This window comes from Lutra lutra, chromosome 18 (genome assembly GCF_902655055.1).
Source record: "Lutra lutra chromosome 18, mLutLut1.2, whole genome shotgun sequence".
Classification (NCBI taxonomy): domain Eukaryota; kingdom Metazoa; phylum Chordata; class Mammalia; order Carnivora; family Mustelidae; genus Lutra; species Lutra lutra.
Window position 1 is genome coordinate 8,561,782 of NC_062295.1, and position 13,688 is coordinate 8,575,469.

Genomic DNA, 13,688 nt, shown 5'->3' on the forward strand with positions numbered 1-13,688 from the left:
AAAGAGATCACAAGTAGGCAGAGAGGCGGGGAAGGAAGCAGGCTCCCTGCTGAGCAGAGAGCCCGATGCGGGGCTCGATCCGATGCGGGGCTCGATCGGAAGACCCTGAGATCATGACCTGAGCGGAAGGCAGAGGCTTAACCCACTGAGCCTCCCAGGCGCCCGGAATTGTTTTCCTTTTGAGAAGGAGCATGTCTCCTGTTCATTTAACAGAAATACATCCTCACCTGCTAGGCACAGTGCTCTGTGCTGGGGATACAGCTGTGAATGAGAGAGAAGAGGTCGCTGCCCTGGTGGATGTTAGATTAATAGGGGAGACCCCCCATAAACCAGGGAGCAAGCATTAAATCACCACAGCGATAAGTTTGACGAAGGACACATTAGAGGGTGGGACAGACTCTGGGGATTTACCAAAAGGATCTTAAAAAGCAGGAGGCTGGGACATCGGGGTGGCTCAGTGGGTTACAGCCTCTGCCTTCCACTCAGGTCATGATCTCAGGGTCCTGGGATCGAGTCTCGAATCGGGCTCTCTGCTCAGCAGGGATCCTGCCTCCCTTCCTCTCTCTCTGCCTGTCTCTCTGCCTACTGTGATCTCTGTCAAATTAAAAAAAAAAAAGAAAAGAAAGGCTGAGAGAATTGTGAAGGAGTTCCCAGAGAGACTCGGGTTTGATTCCTGGTTCCCGCAAACAGTATGACCTTGAGCAAGACTCCTAAAGTCTCTGAGCCTCCATTCCCTTACCCAAAATGGGGCTCGGGGTGCCTGGCTGGCTCAGTCCATAGTGCATGTGACTCTTGATGTCAGGGTCATGAGTTCAAGCCCCACATTGGACTTGGAACCAACTTCTTGGGTTTTTTTTTTTTTTTTAAGGTTTATTTATTCATTTGAGAGAGAGCGTGCTCACAAACAGGAGAGGGGGAGGGGGAGAGGAAGAGAAGCCCAAGCAGACTCCCCACTGAATGCAGAGCCAGACCTGGGATCATTGTCTGAGCTGAGCAGAAACCAAGAGTCTGACGCCCCTCGTAACCTACTTTTTAAATAAGGGACAGGGGCTCCTGGGTGGTTTAGTTGTTAAGCAGCTGCCTTCGGCTCGGGGTCCTTCTAACCCAGGGTCCTGGGATAGAGCCCCACGTCAGGCTCCCTGCTTGGCAGGAAGCCTGCTTCTCCCTCTGCCACTCCCCTTGCTTGTGTGCTCGCTCTCTCTCTCTCTCTCTTTCTCTCTCGCTCTTTCTTTGTCAAATAAATAAAATCTTTAAAAAAAATTATAAATAAGGGGCAGGTAGAATAGTTACTTCATGGTGGTATGATAAGGAATTGAAGTAAGGTGAAATGTTGAGTGCACAGCAAGTGTATGATCTGTGATGGTTATCTGTGACTGGTCCTCATAAATCCCTGCTGTTTGTAAGGGATTCTCAACCTTGGCACTATGAACATTTAGATCTGGATAATTCTTTGGGGTGGGGTGCTGTCCTGAGCATTCTTAGGCTTTTTTTTTTTTTTTTTAGGAATTATATGAGAGAGAGAACACGAGCAGGGGGAGGGGCAGAGGGACAGGAAGACAATCTCTAGCAGACTCCATGCTGAGCAGAGCGCAAAGCCCAACACGGGGCTCAATCTCATGACCAGAGCTGAAACCAAGAGTTGAACATTTAACCTACTGCGCCACCCAGGTGCCGGCATTGTTAAACATTAAGCAGCATCAGTGGCCTCTACTCACTACACAACAGCAGCATCCCCTTCCTTGTGACAATCAAAAGTGTCCCCAGGTGGATTTTGCCCCCAGGTTGGGAGCCATGACTATGTGTGAAGCTCTTCTGAAGCTGGGAACATGGCTGTGAACATTTCAGACAGTCTGTATCCTCGTGGAGCTTATGTTTTAGTAAGAGACAGACGAGTAAACCAATAAACAAGAAAATTTCAGAGATGATAACTTTATTTCCTTTGTAGTGCTTGTTATTGTCATTGACTAGGTGATCTTCCATACACAGGCCCTTGAAATGGCCCCAAGGATTTAGCTCCTGCTGGTCCATTGGAAAAAGTGACACTTGAAATTTAGTTCAGGGACTAAATCACCTGATTTGCTTTCTTTGCAGCCATAGAAGAAATCAAAGAAAAAATGAAGACCGTGAAACACAAAATCTTGGTATTATCTGGGAAAGGTGGCGTTGGAAAAAGCACATTCAGTGCCCACCTTGCCCATGGCCTAGCAGAGGATGAAAACACACAGGTGAGGCCTTGGGGAAAAGTGGGAGAGGATCCTATATGAGGATGTATGATGACTTCTGGAGAACTGATTGCTGAGACTAAATTGAATTGGTCTCTTGGGACTCTAGATCCTTGCAGAGAGGAGGAGGAAATGCGTGGCCGCTATGCGGCGAGATGAAATGTTTCGTTAGGTTCCCTACCTGTGACAATGGATAGCAGGTATAGATTTCATTTGGTATCACTGATCATTCTGTTAGGTTCAGAGTTCTTCCTCTCAGTCCCTTCCTGCCTCTTTCTAAGCCAGAGGTCTGCAAACTATAGCCTATGGGCAAATTCAGCCCCTCTCTTGCCTTTTTACGGTCTATGAGCTAAGAATGATTTTTACGTCTATAAACAGTTGCTTTTGAATTGTTTTATAGTGTCCTTGATTTTGCCCACAAAGTCTAAAATACAGGTGATCCTTGAACAACATGGGTTTGAACCACATGGTTCCATTTATATGTGGATTTTTTTTAAATATTTATTTATTTATTTGACAGAGACCACAAGGAGGCAGAGAGGCAGGCAGAGAGAAAGAGGGGGAAGCAGGCTCCCCGCTGAGCAGAGAGCCCGATGCAGGGCTCGATCCCAGGACCCCGGGATCATGACCTGAGCCGAAGGCAGAGGCTTTAACCCACTGAGCCACCCAGGTGCCCCTGGATTTTTTTTATAGTACTATAAATGTGTTTTCCTTATGATTTCTCTAAATAACATTTTTTCTGGGGGTTACTGTAGTATAAGTGTACAGTGTATAATACCCATATGCACAAATATGTGCTAATCGACTGTTAAACCTGTAAGACTTTCCGGTCAACGGTAAGCTATTAGTAGTTAAATTTTGGTAGAGTCAGTAGTTACACACGGATTTTCAGCTGCACAGGGGTTGCCCCTAACCTCCGCCTTGTTCAAAGGTCAAGTGTATTTTCTGTTTGACTCTTGAGAAGGAAAACATTGGCCAGCCCCTGAACTGGGCCACTCACTTGTACCCCACCCCACACATGAGCACGAAAACTCCAGTTGCCCAGTAAAAGTTCAGCTGCTCTCTGGATTTCAGCTTTAATGAAAGGTATGGTATGATGAGGAAGAAATAACTTTTCACCACAAAGCTCGATTGGAAATTCCCTGTACCTGCGATTTTAAAAATACATTGGGACTCAGGATAATTTTGCAGACCTTAGAAAAGCGATCCCAGTATTCACGTTGATTACCACTTGATATACCTAATAAAACCATGGATACTATGGTTTCTCATTTTTTTTAAAAAAACACAGAACATATTCCATCTTTGTTTTTCTTCCAAAATAAAATTTTGTTCAAAATTCCGGTGGAAAACATGTTTCCACGTGAGAACTGCTAGAGCAGCATGCATGTCTCTTAGAATCCTGCTGTCCAGCGGGTTGACCCCTGAAACGAGAGACCTGGCTGAGGACTTGGGTGCCGATGATATGCGTGGCCTGGGTTAGAGAGCCTGGGCTCTCCGGATGGAGATGGCCACCTGCCCTGTTGCGTCCCAGGACACTGTTCAGGGCCTGCAGAGGAGTTAGGAAAACAGTTGTGTGTTTTTTCATGTTGAAAGCTGTTTCTGACCATTTCAGTTCTTCCCGTGGTTATCATGCCTCCTTCATACACCGACTTATTCCTGAGTGTTCGTTTTCTTTCCATGCATTTTGAACATTGAGTTATTTTTATATACGAAGGCTGAGGTTTAGATTTCTTTTCTAACTGATAAACGGCCTTTCACTGTTGTTTGACTTTAAAAAAAAAGTGCTAAAAGGGACTATAAAGGTACATTAGGCTAGTGTTGAAATTTCACAACTGCAATACATTGCCCGTTATATTTTAAAACTCTAAAAGCTGGGGCGCCTGGGTGGCTCAGTGGGTTAAGCCTCTGCCTTCGGCTCAGGTCATGATCTCAGGGTCCTGGGATCAAGCCCTGCATCAGGCTCTCTGCTCAGCGGGGAGCCTGCTTCCTCCTCTCTCTCTGCCTGCCTCTCTGCCTAGTTGTGATCTCTGTCTGTCAAATAAATAAATAAAATCTTTAAAAAAAAAAAAACCAAAAACTCTAAAAGCTGGATAAATTTCAGTGTTGTATACCTATAGTAAATAAACCACTGTACGTAAGTAGGAAACAACACCATAAGATCTTGACATAAGGCTTGATACTTCTTCACAAAAAAGCCAGCTATAGCGCACAGAGGATCTAACCCACCGTTCTGAACTATGCTCAGGACAGCCTACTGAGACCCTACGCCAATATCCAAGGACTCTAGGAATACAGTTTTCAAATCGCTGGATTAAGAAATTAGAATTTGTGGGGCGCCTGGGTGGCTCAGTGGGTTAAACCTCTGCCTTCAGCTCAGGTCATGATCCCAGGGTCCTGGGATCGAGCCCCGCATCGGGCTTTCTGCTCGGCAGGGAGCCTGCTTCCCCTCTCACTCTCTCTGCCTGCCTCTCTGACTAGTGATCTCTGCCTGTCAAATAAATAAATAAAATCTTTAAAAAAAAAAAAAAAGAAATTAGAATTTGCTTCAGGGCTGGGCACACCTCTTGTGTGAAGAGCCAGATGGTGAATAATTTAGGTTTTGTTGGCCCTACGGTTGCTATGGCAACTGCTCAGTCCTGCCCTCAAACAGGAAAGCAGCCATAGGCAGTCTGTAAACAAACTTGGCTGTGTTCTAACACAATTTTACTGTCACTGATGTTTGAATTTCACATAATTTTTACATCATGAAGTAGACTTTTTAAAATTTCCAACCCCCCCCCCAAAGCCTTCTAAAAATGTAATAACCATTCTTACCTTGTGGGCTGAACAAAAACAGGTACCAGGCTGGGTTTGGCCCCCAGGTTGTAGTTCACCGGGCTCTGGTTTGGTTGGTAGCACCAGAAACACTGGTGCCGGCTGGGGTAGTGCATCCTTGGAGCAAGACTGAAACCTTGGGCAAGGCCCAGCCTTCTCCGGAGGGAAGAGGCTGGACTTGGTGACCTGTCATGCTCGGTCCTCCTCTCAGGCACCCAGGCTCTGAATTCTCCCTTATTCCTCATTTCTGTTCTGAGCATTTTAGAATGCTGGCCTGCCAGTGGCTGAGGCGGGCTTCTCTGAAATCTGGCATCCACCCTCCGAGATGTGCTCTAGGGATCTGGGACAAGGGAAGGGAGCCTGGGAGGGTCCCCTGGGCTTAGAGAAGGCAGCCTCTGGCCTGTGGTGGGGACGGATGGAAAGTGTTTGTGGCGGGCAGTCTGGTGGGGCTTCTCCGGTGAAGGGGGCCCGAGGAGGAGGCTGGGCCAGACCGGGGAGGCATTGAAGGACTTGCTAAGGCATCTGGAAAGCAGAGAGGCAGGATTGGAGCATTGCTTGAGGAGCCTCGCAATGACCGTCAGCCGAGTGTGTGATTGGGTGTCATTAGAGGGGACAGGAAACCAGGTGGGAGATGGTGTTCGTGTCTCCGGGAGCAGCCACGAGGGCCCAGATGAGGGCGGTGAGTATAACAAGAGCCAGGGGACAAATGAGGCCGGAGTCTGAGGTCTTCTGCGTAGTAAGTGTTCAGTGAATGTCTGTGATAGCAGGCGTCATTCCTTTACCCACTAACTGGATCGCGGGGGAGCAGGGTGATTAGTTCTGCTTTAGTGCCGGGCTTGTGGCCCACCCCCACCAACTACGGGGCTGAGCAGGTGCAAGCGCACTGCTGATGTGCTCTGTTAACCGTCTCCTGACATTTGAGGGTCAGATGCGTATTGGCCAGTTGGTTGGCCAAACACTGATGATTTCTCTGAGACAGTATCCATACCATCCGGAGTGTTCTTTGCTTTTAGAAGCCGTCAGGCATATTTTATTTTGTGTGTGCATTAATTTTCTTTTTATTTAAAATCAACTGATTAACATAGCGTATTACGAGTTTCAGGGTAGAATTTAGTGAGTCACCAGTTGCCTGCAATACCTAGTGCCCGTGACATGCAGTGTCTTAATCCCCATCGTCCAGGTACATCCCCCACCCGACTGCCCCCCCAGCAGCCTTCACTTAGTTTCCTAGAGTTACGAGTCTCCTTTTCGGATTTCATCCTAACTCATTTTTCCTTCCCTTCCCCTATATTCCTCTGTTTGTTTTTTTTTTTCTTAAGCAGCCCTTTGAAGATGGGCTTTAACCAGGCCAGAAGCAAGTAACCCCTTGGAGATAGAGAGCTGTTTATGTAAAATTGTGCTTTTAGCAGAGTGGCGCAGAGGAAGCGTGCTGGGCCCATGTAAAATTGTGCTTTTATATAATTCTGTTGTGACGTAGTTGCCTGGACTTGGCAAGTGAAGGAAAACGCACCGTCCAGTGTGGAAATCAGGCTAGAGAAGCTGGATTTGTTTATGTGGTGGTGGCTTACAAAAAAAAAAAAAAAAAGTCCACACTAAGAAAAGTGTATTTCCTCCAAGATCCCACTCGTGACTGGGAATGGCCCTGTCTCCAGAGGGTGCGGGATAGTGACAGACAGTAGACCCTGAGTCTGGCTGATCACTCTCAGCACACATTTCTTCCTTGCCTCAATTCAGGAGAGAAACTCCTGGTCCCTTTCCTGTCTGCTGTCCAGTGGAAGCTCATCCCTGCCTCTGAGCAGGGCTCTTCTGCTCAAGGCAGGCAGATGTCCAGCAGCTCGTTAGCAAAGGGCATGAGCCAAGAGAGAGCAGAATTGGGAACTGCCTCCCTGGTTCACAGGCGGGCCGGGCATGTGTGAGTTGTAGTGAGGGGAGCAGGACACCTGAGCTGGGAGACACTGCAGACTCACATCCTGCTTCTCCATGGGAGGGGCACCAGCTCCCACGAGTGACCAGGAGGTCGTCCTGCCTTGTGAGCTATAGCACGCCTTGCAGATAACAGGTCTGCTCTGGGGGCTTCCGGACTAAAGTGTTTGAGGCCCATCTCTAGGGCTAGTAGACTTTGGAGCTGGAAGGGGCCTGATGGTCTCCTGAACATTTGTTTGACAGAAGCCATTTGTATGAGGTGACACAGCCTTGGAGTGCCAAGAGTCACCTCCCAGGACCTCTTCTTAAGGGGGAGTTTGGGTGTGCTGGGTATGGGAAAGTTGTAGATCCTGACACCATCTTGCTCCACCAGTCTCTGGCTGGGAGAGAGGTGTGTGGCGAAGTCTGCTTGTCTCATCAGGGTTCTAGCACCTTCCCCAGAGGCCCTGGTAGGATTTCCTCAGGCACGTTTCTCTGCTCAGGTTCTCTGGCCTGAGCAGAAAGGGAGTCCAGTTGGATGGATATTAAGGTAGGGACAGGTTCAACAGGAAGTCTGAAAGGGACAGAACACAGAGCCCCTCAGGGGTCTGAATAGCAGGGCCATTCACAGCCTTTTTGGGTACCGCCATGGGCGTGAGTGCCTATGATATGTTTCCTCCCTCCTTGAGTCATTTCACTCAAGACTCACCCCCTTGGGGAGTTTAGTTCCTTGAAACATTAAATTGTTCCCGAAAGAAAGGGCGCAGAGACAGAGTGGCTAGAAACCGAAAGTACTGTGAAGTCTGTTAGGGTCATAGTAATGGTGTAGTTTCGTGAATCGTGAGTCTCCGAGATAGAATGTTTGTGCATCATTAACACACACCGGCCTTGCCGTGCGGCGACGGCATCCTTCTGGTGCTTTCTTCAGCTGGTCCAGCAGAGGGCGGGGGAGGCAGGCGGCTGGTCTCAGGATGAACAGTCTTCGTGATCACGGGTGTGAGGAAGCAGGAGGTAGGGGTTTGCAGGGGGCAGTGAAGCGGGAAGCAAGAAACCAATTCGGGGCAAGTTAAAAAGTTACCCAGACGTGGTGCACTTTGGATGCTTGGTATCTGACCTTTCAAGATGAATATTAACTCTGCTCTTCAGATGGCTCCTGGAGACTGTCTCAGACCTTCTCGTTTATCACACCAAGAAAGCAGGGTGTTTGGGGTGGAAGGAGTGATTGGAGGTTGCAGAGATCACCAGCAAAGAGCTTTTCTAGTCTTCCTTCTTATTTTAGAAGTTGAGGCTAAGCCATCATTAACCTTCGGGATCACAGCACAGCTCGGTCAGAGCTTGGTGGGAGTTTCCACTTGGGCCCTCCTCTCTAGTCCTCCTGGGCTAATGGAAGGAGCCCTGGTGGGGGAGTCGCCAGAACTCGGGCTAGGTCCTGGCTCTGCTGCTTGCTTACTGAACGCATCCCTGGGCCTCTCCAACCTCCATTCCCTCTTCTGGAAAGCCGGGATCACAATACCCGCCCCTCAGGCCCATGGTAAAGGCCAAGTAGATGGTGGCTGGGCCCGAATCTTTAGGGGACCTGACGCCGGCTTCAGAAGATCACCCCAGAGTTAGGCTAGACATGGGGGATGGGGACCGAGACTCTACTCGGTCCTCATTTGACTCCATTTCTTTCCATCTTCTCCCCTTCCTCATTTCCTCCTTCCTCCTTTCCCACTGGTGCACATCTGGAAGATTGTACATTCAGTTGCATCACTGTTCTGGTCTCTTCTTTTTTCCCAGGTCGCTCTTCTGGACATTGATATATGTGGGCCGTCAATTCCCAAGATAATGGGCTTGGAAGGAGAACAGGTAATAAGCCTAGGAGGAACCGCAGGAAAGTATTCCCACGGCATGCCGTGGCCCCGGACTGTAATCTCACACAGAGGGGTCGGCAGAGCCGTGCGCTTTTACACGGCCATGCTGAACCCAGGTGCACATTCAGCAGTCCGTCTGTCTGCCTCAGCGGCCACTGTGAACTTGGAGGACTAGGACTGTCAAGTACGCCTGCGCCATTTGAGAACCCTCAGTTTCAGTGCCTTCTCAGAGGGGAAGGGAAACAGCAAGTAAAATGTGGAAGTAGGGCACAGAGACGTCGCAAAGCCTGGGAAAGCTAGACCAGTCCTTGCCAGGTGTCTGTACTCTGGAAACGAGGGAATGTTTTTGCCCTTGTTGTCACCCCTGGCTGGGGAACTGAGACTGTGAGTGGCAGAGTGACATGGGGTGGGGACAGGGCTGCAGCACCACAGCAGTCCACGCAGGTGCTGGCCACCCCCTCCTGTCCTGAGTGCCAAGAAGCTGTTCTGGAAAGGGGCCCCCTCAAAGGCAGTGCACTGAAATGGGGATGGGGGGCTAGGATGTTCCCAGGGTGTCAGACGGGCTCATTCTTGATGTGATTGCTGGGCTCTGCTGGGTTGGGGTACAGTGGTGAACGAGGCAGATGAAGCCCCCGGCCCTGGGGGAAGGGGCAGTTGATAGACAGTAGAGGATGAAGGCTGGGTAAGGGGTTGGGGCGAGTCAAGGTGCAGCCAAGGGCACCCTCTGTTGTGGGGAGTGGGCGAAGAGCCTTCTGGGCCACGAGAGCAAGTACAGGATGGCTGAAGCAGGCGTGTCCTCCATACAGTGGCAGAGGGACAAAGGGAGGGGACAGGAGCCAGAAGCAGACAGGCTGGGCTTGTGGACTCTGCTCGGGGCTTGGGATATGCTGCCCAGGGTGCTGGGAAGGGCGCGAGACCGTCCAGGGTGGAGGCCGAGCTGCAGGGCGCACGTCTGCCCGCGCACCCCCATCGGTAGCAGGCCCCGTGGCGTGCACCCACTGCACGGCTGCGCTTGCTGGCCTGCGGGCTCTGGGCACCCACCACACCGTCTGCGAGGATTCTGTCGGCACTGATAGTTCACATGGTGCGAGAGAGCAGAAGTTCGGCCGTTTTGTTCTTCCTGCGCTACGGCTCTTTTCATTTATCCGTCTTCCGGGCCTGCCCCCATGCAGAATGAGTTTCCATAGGCATGAAGGGTGGCTGTTGTTAAGAGCTGGGAGAACTAGGTGCCGAGGACTGAGCGCACCGCTGGGGTGATGAGCACGGACTCAGCGTGCAGGCGTTGCATCACCGTGACATCCCTCCGAGACGGAGGCAGCGTTGCACGTTCACTGTACTGGAATTTGCGAAGTACGTAAAAATCGAGAAGACCTTAAGGCCAGGCACCCAAGGGTTGCATTTCTGTGAGGTGTCCAGAGCAGGCACATCTGTGGACACGGAGCGGAGATGGGGGTCACCTAGGATGGGGGGCGGCGGAGGGGACGTGGAAGGATTGGGCGTGACCGTCACAGGGCTTAGGGTAGCTTCCTGGAGCGATGAAAACGTTCTCCAGCCGACTGGTGGTGGGTGCCCAGCTCTGGCAATAGCCCGAAAGCCATGGATGTGTATGCTTTGAACGGGAGACTGGTGTGGTATGTGAATTAGGCCTCTGTAGGACTGTTGAGAAAAGAAAACGGGTTCTGTTTTGGCTCCAGGGTTGCTGTAAGGCCCACGTGGTAAGACTGATGTGTACTTGGCATTTGAGTCAGTTCTAGTCTCAGGATGAGGAGGCAGTATGGGGCAGGATGCCGGCTATTACCGAGCACCTACTGGAAGGACAGCATCTGAATCTCGAGGGGGCCCCGTGAGCTTCTTGGCCCCCTCCCCCCGGGAGGTGCAGCAGACCGGCGCAGGCCAGGGCAGGGTCTGGTCCCCCTGGTTCACTGAAGCCAAGCCTTTCACTCCCGGATGTGCACCGAGGCAGCCTGGCCCCGTTTGCTCAGCAACCCCCGCCTGATTCCTGCCCCGCTTATAATACACGTTACACCCCAAATTCTGTGCGAGCTTGGCCAAGCTTGCTTCCCTGCCTGGACTCATCTAAGCATTTCAGAAAAACCCAGCCCGAGGCGTGGGGGTGGGGGGGGGGGTAGGAAGCACAGCTTCTGTTACCCATGGCCTCACCCCAGCTGCTGACTCTCAAGTCAGAGTTGAGTGGTGGCATTTAAAACGATGAACTGTGTTTTATAAAATCGTCTTCCTAACGCGTAAATCTGAGTGTGTCAGAACAACGCGTCCACGGCATCTCGTTTCTTACCAGCAAACATCGGTGTTCGTGTCCCTGCAGGTTCACCAGAGTGGCTCGGGCTGGTCTCCAGTGGTGAGTTTTCACATCTTTGCCTTATTTGCCGGGCAGTGTGCCCTGGGCCACGTGTTCAGAACGGACACGGTTTGGGCATGCAGCACGGTCCCCAGCCCAGCTGTTTATCTGTCAGCAAGTATTGACTGGGCCACTCTTCTAGACTCAGGGAGCACAGGTAAGATCAGGGATTGGCAAAGCGTTTCTATAAAGGGTCAGACAGTACGTATTTTCCCTGTTATGGGCCACACGCTATCCCATTATAGTGGGAAAGTCATAGTACGTGAACGAATGAGTGGCTGTGTTTCAATAAAACATTATAGGAAACACGGAGTTGGGCCAGGTTTGGCCACAGTTTGCCACCCTAGGCCAGGGCAGCCAAGGACGTGCTTGCGCCGTGCTTCCCGCACTGCTGCACGTGGCCCCGGGGCACCCCGTGCAGGTCCCCCAGGATGGTAGCCCTTCTTCCCCCCACAATGATTTGTGGAATCAAAAAATGAATAGACCCAGAGATCCCAGGGTCATTTTGTTCTCAAAACGGCCTTTTCAGTCTGAGCTCCGATAAACGACAAGGAAGTGCCCTGTGCTGTGGTTTTCAGTGTTCTCTGCTTCATCCTCTCCAGTTCGTGGAAGACAACCTGGGGGTGATGTCAGTCGGTTTCCTGCTCAGCAGTCCTGACGACGCCGTCATCTGGAGGGGACCAAAGAAAAATGGTTTGCCCCTCTGCTTTCTCTCTGCGAGCACGGTCTTCCGAGAGCAGAGCTGCTTGAGGTTTCCTTTGCACTGTCTCCCGTCACGGTGGCAACGGTCCTCTGCCGGCTTTCCGGAGCATTGCGGTGAAGTATCCGGCCGCTTCTGCACCGGCTGCAGAGAGCTATAGAAATAGCAAGGGAGCTAACAGACGCTGTTTTATCATTTGTAACACCTACGGCGACTTTCCGTCTTTGAAGGCTAGGTAACCCTAGGGCTGTTTCACTGTGGTTTCACAGTATTTTGCGTGCAGGAAGCGTGTGAGGTAACTACCAGGGTGGTTGGGCAGGAGGCTTAAGGGAAGCAGGCAGGAGTGGCCCTCACCGGGCAGGGTTGCTCGGCCTTGGCACCGTTGCTGTCGGGGGCCAGGCAGTCCTTGGTTAGGGGAGGGCAGGACTGCGCTGCAGGCCGCAGGATGCTGGCCGCACCCCTGCCTCTACCGTCTGGATGCCAGTGCCCCCCGCGCCCCCCCCCCAAGTCGTGCCGGCGACATGTCTGGTCATTGCAGCCACCGCTGACAGACAGCACAGGCCGGGGCCCCTGAGAATCCCAAAGTGCCTGAGGGGCTGCAGGTACGGAGAAGGGAGAGCAGAGGCCTCAGCGGCTCTGTGGCGCGCTCTCCGCAGGCATGATCAAGCAGTTCCTCCGTGACGTGGACTGGGGAGAGGTGGACTACCTCATCGTGGACACCCCGCCCGGCACGTCAGACGAACACCTGTCGGTCGTGCAGTACCTGTCGGCGGCGCGCCTCGACGGGGCCGTGATCATCACCACACCTCAGGTGAGCGGGCGCCCGGGGGCTGCTGGCACCGGACTCGGCCGTGTCGGAGGTTTGTCTCTGACACAGCCTCCGGACCCATTTCCCAGAGCAGCTCCCCAGTACGTGGCGCTCCAGCAGCCCTCAGTGTGGACCTCCAGAAACTGGGTTAGAAGCTGTATCTGGGGCCCAGGCATTTGCTGTTCACAAATAAGCATTCCACAGTTTTTCCTGTCCCCAGGTAAAAGCCGCATTGGCTCACAGTGGCCTTTCCCATTTCCCTCAGAAAGCTGGCAAGACCCCTGGTGCCGTTAGAATCCGGCTTGTCCCTCGAGGTCATGTCACCCTTACTGTGCTTCACGCAGCAGTCCCCGCGGCCTGCGTGCTGCTTCCGTGCGCCTTGCCCGGCTTCCCGTAGAGCCGGCCTAGGGTATAGACCGATTTCTGGAGAAGCCACCGTGGTCCTGGCCCCTTCTCCAGCAGTGCCCACCCCAGTCACCTCGAAGCCATGCTGCACCCAGACTGAGGAGAGCGCAGGGGTGTCCTCTGGAGTGAATCCAGCAGTAAATAAATGCAGTCAGGTCTGCAACAGGCTTTACTGTCGTTGCCAAGAAAATAATAGATTATTCCATTCACCTGGACCTTCTTGTCCATGATACTCTTCTCCACTCCTAAGAAAAAAAGGCAAGGGAGGCTTTAGTCTGTCCATGGATCAGTCCATCCCACCCTCAGGCCTCACCAGACCACCAGCGTGCCAGGCACCAGGGGAGAAACAGGGCGGCCCTCCCTCACGGCCCCCTGTGCCTCCCTGTGCGGCTCACAGAGGAAGGTGGGTACTGGACGTGAGGCACACACTGCGCTCCAACAACGTGTAACAGACACCAGGGGCCACACGAAGGTGCCCGGGTCAGCGAGTGCTGGCACAGGATGTGTGTATGACCGCACTCTGGTGCCCTGTGGAGAGGGTCTTGGGGTCACAGGGAAGGGCAGGACACCACTTAAGTGGCGAGAGGTGGGGAGCACCTGGCCCAGCGGGTGGTAGTGAAGATGG

General features: G+C 52.1%; 1 protein-coding gene across 4 annotated transcripts in view; it reads left to right on the forward strand.

Moving 5' to 3' along the window:
• Nucleotides 1-13,688, forward strand: part of NUBP1 (NUBP iron-sulfur cluster assembly factor 1, cytosolic) — a 30,390-nt gene that overhangs the window by 6,108 nt on the left and 10,594 nt on the right. For all 4 annotated transcript variants that reach the window (XR_007124384.1, XR_007124383.1, XM_047713380.1 and 1 more), the window contains exons 4-8: nt 2,092-2,225; nt 8,721-8,789; nt 11,118-11,150; nt 11,753-11,843; nt 12,507-12,661. Coding sequence is in view for 2 of the 4 variants with exons in the window: in XM_047713380.1 (XP_047569336.1) it covers nt 2,092-2,225; nt 8,721-8,789; nt 11,118-11,150; nt 11,753-11,843; nt 12,507-12,661 (482 nt within the window). In the remaining 2 variants the exon portion in view is untranslated. The remainder of the gene's footprint in view (nt 1-2,091; nt 2,226-8,720; nt 8,790-11,117; nt 11,151-11,752; nt 11,844-12,506; nt 12,662-13,688) is intronic.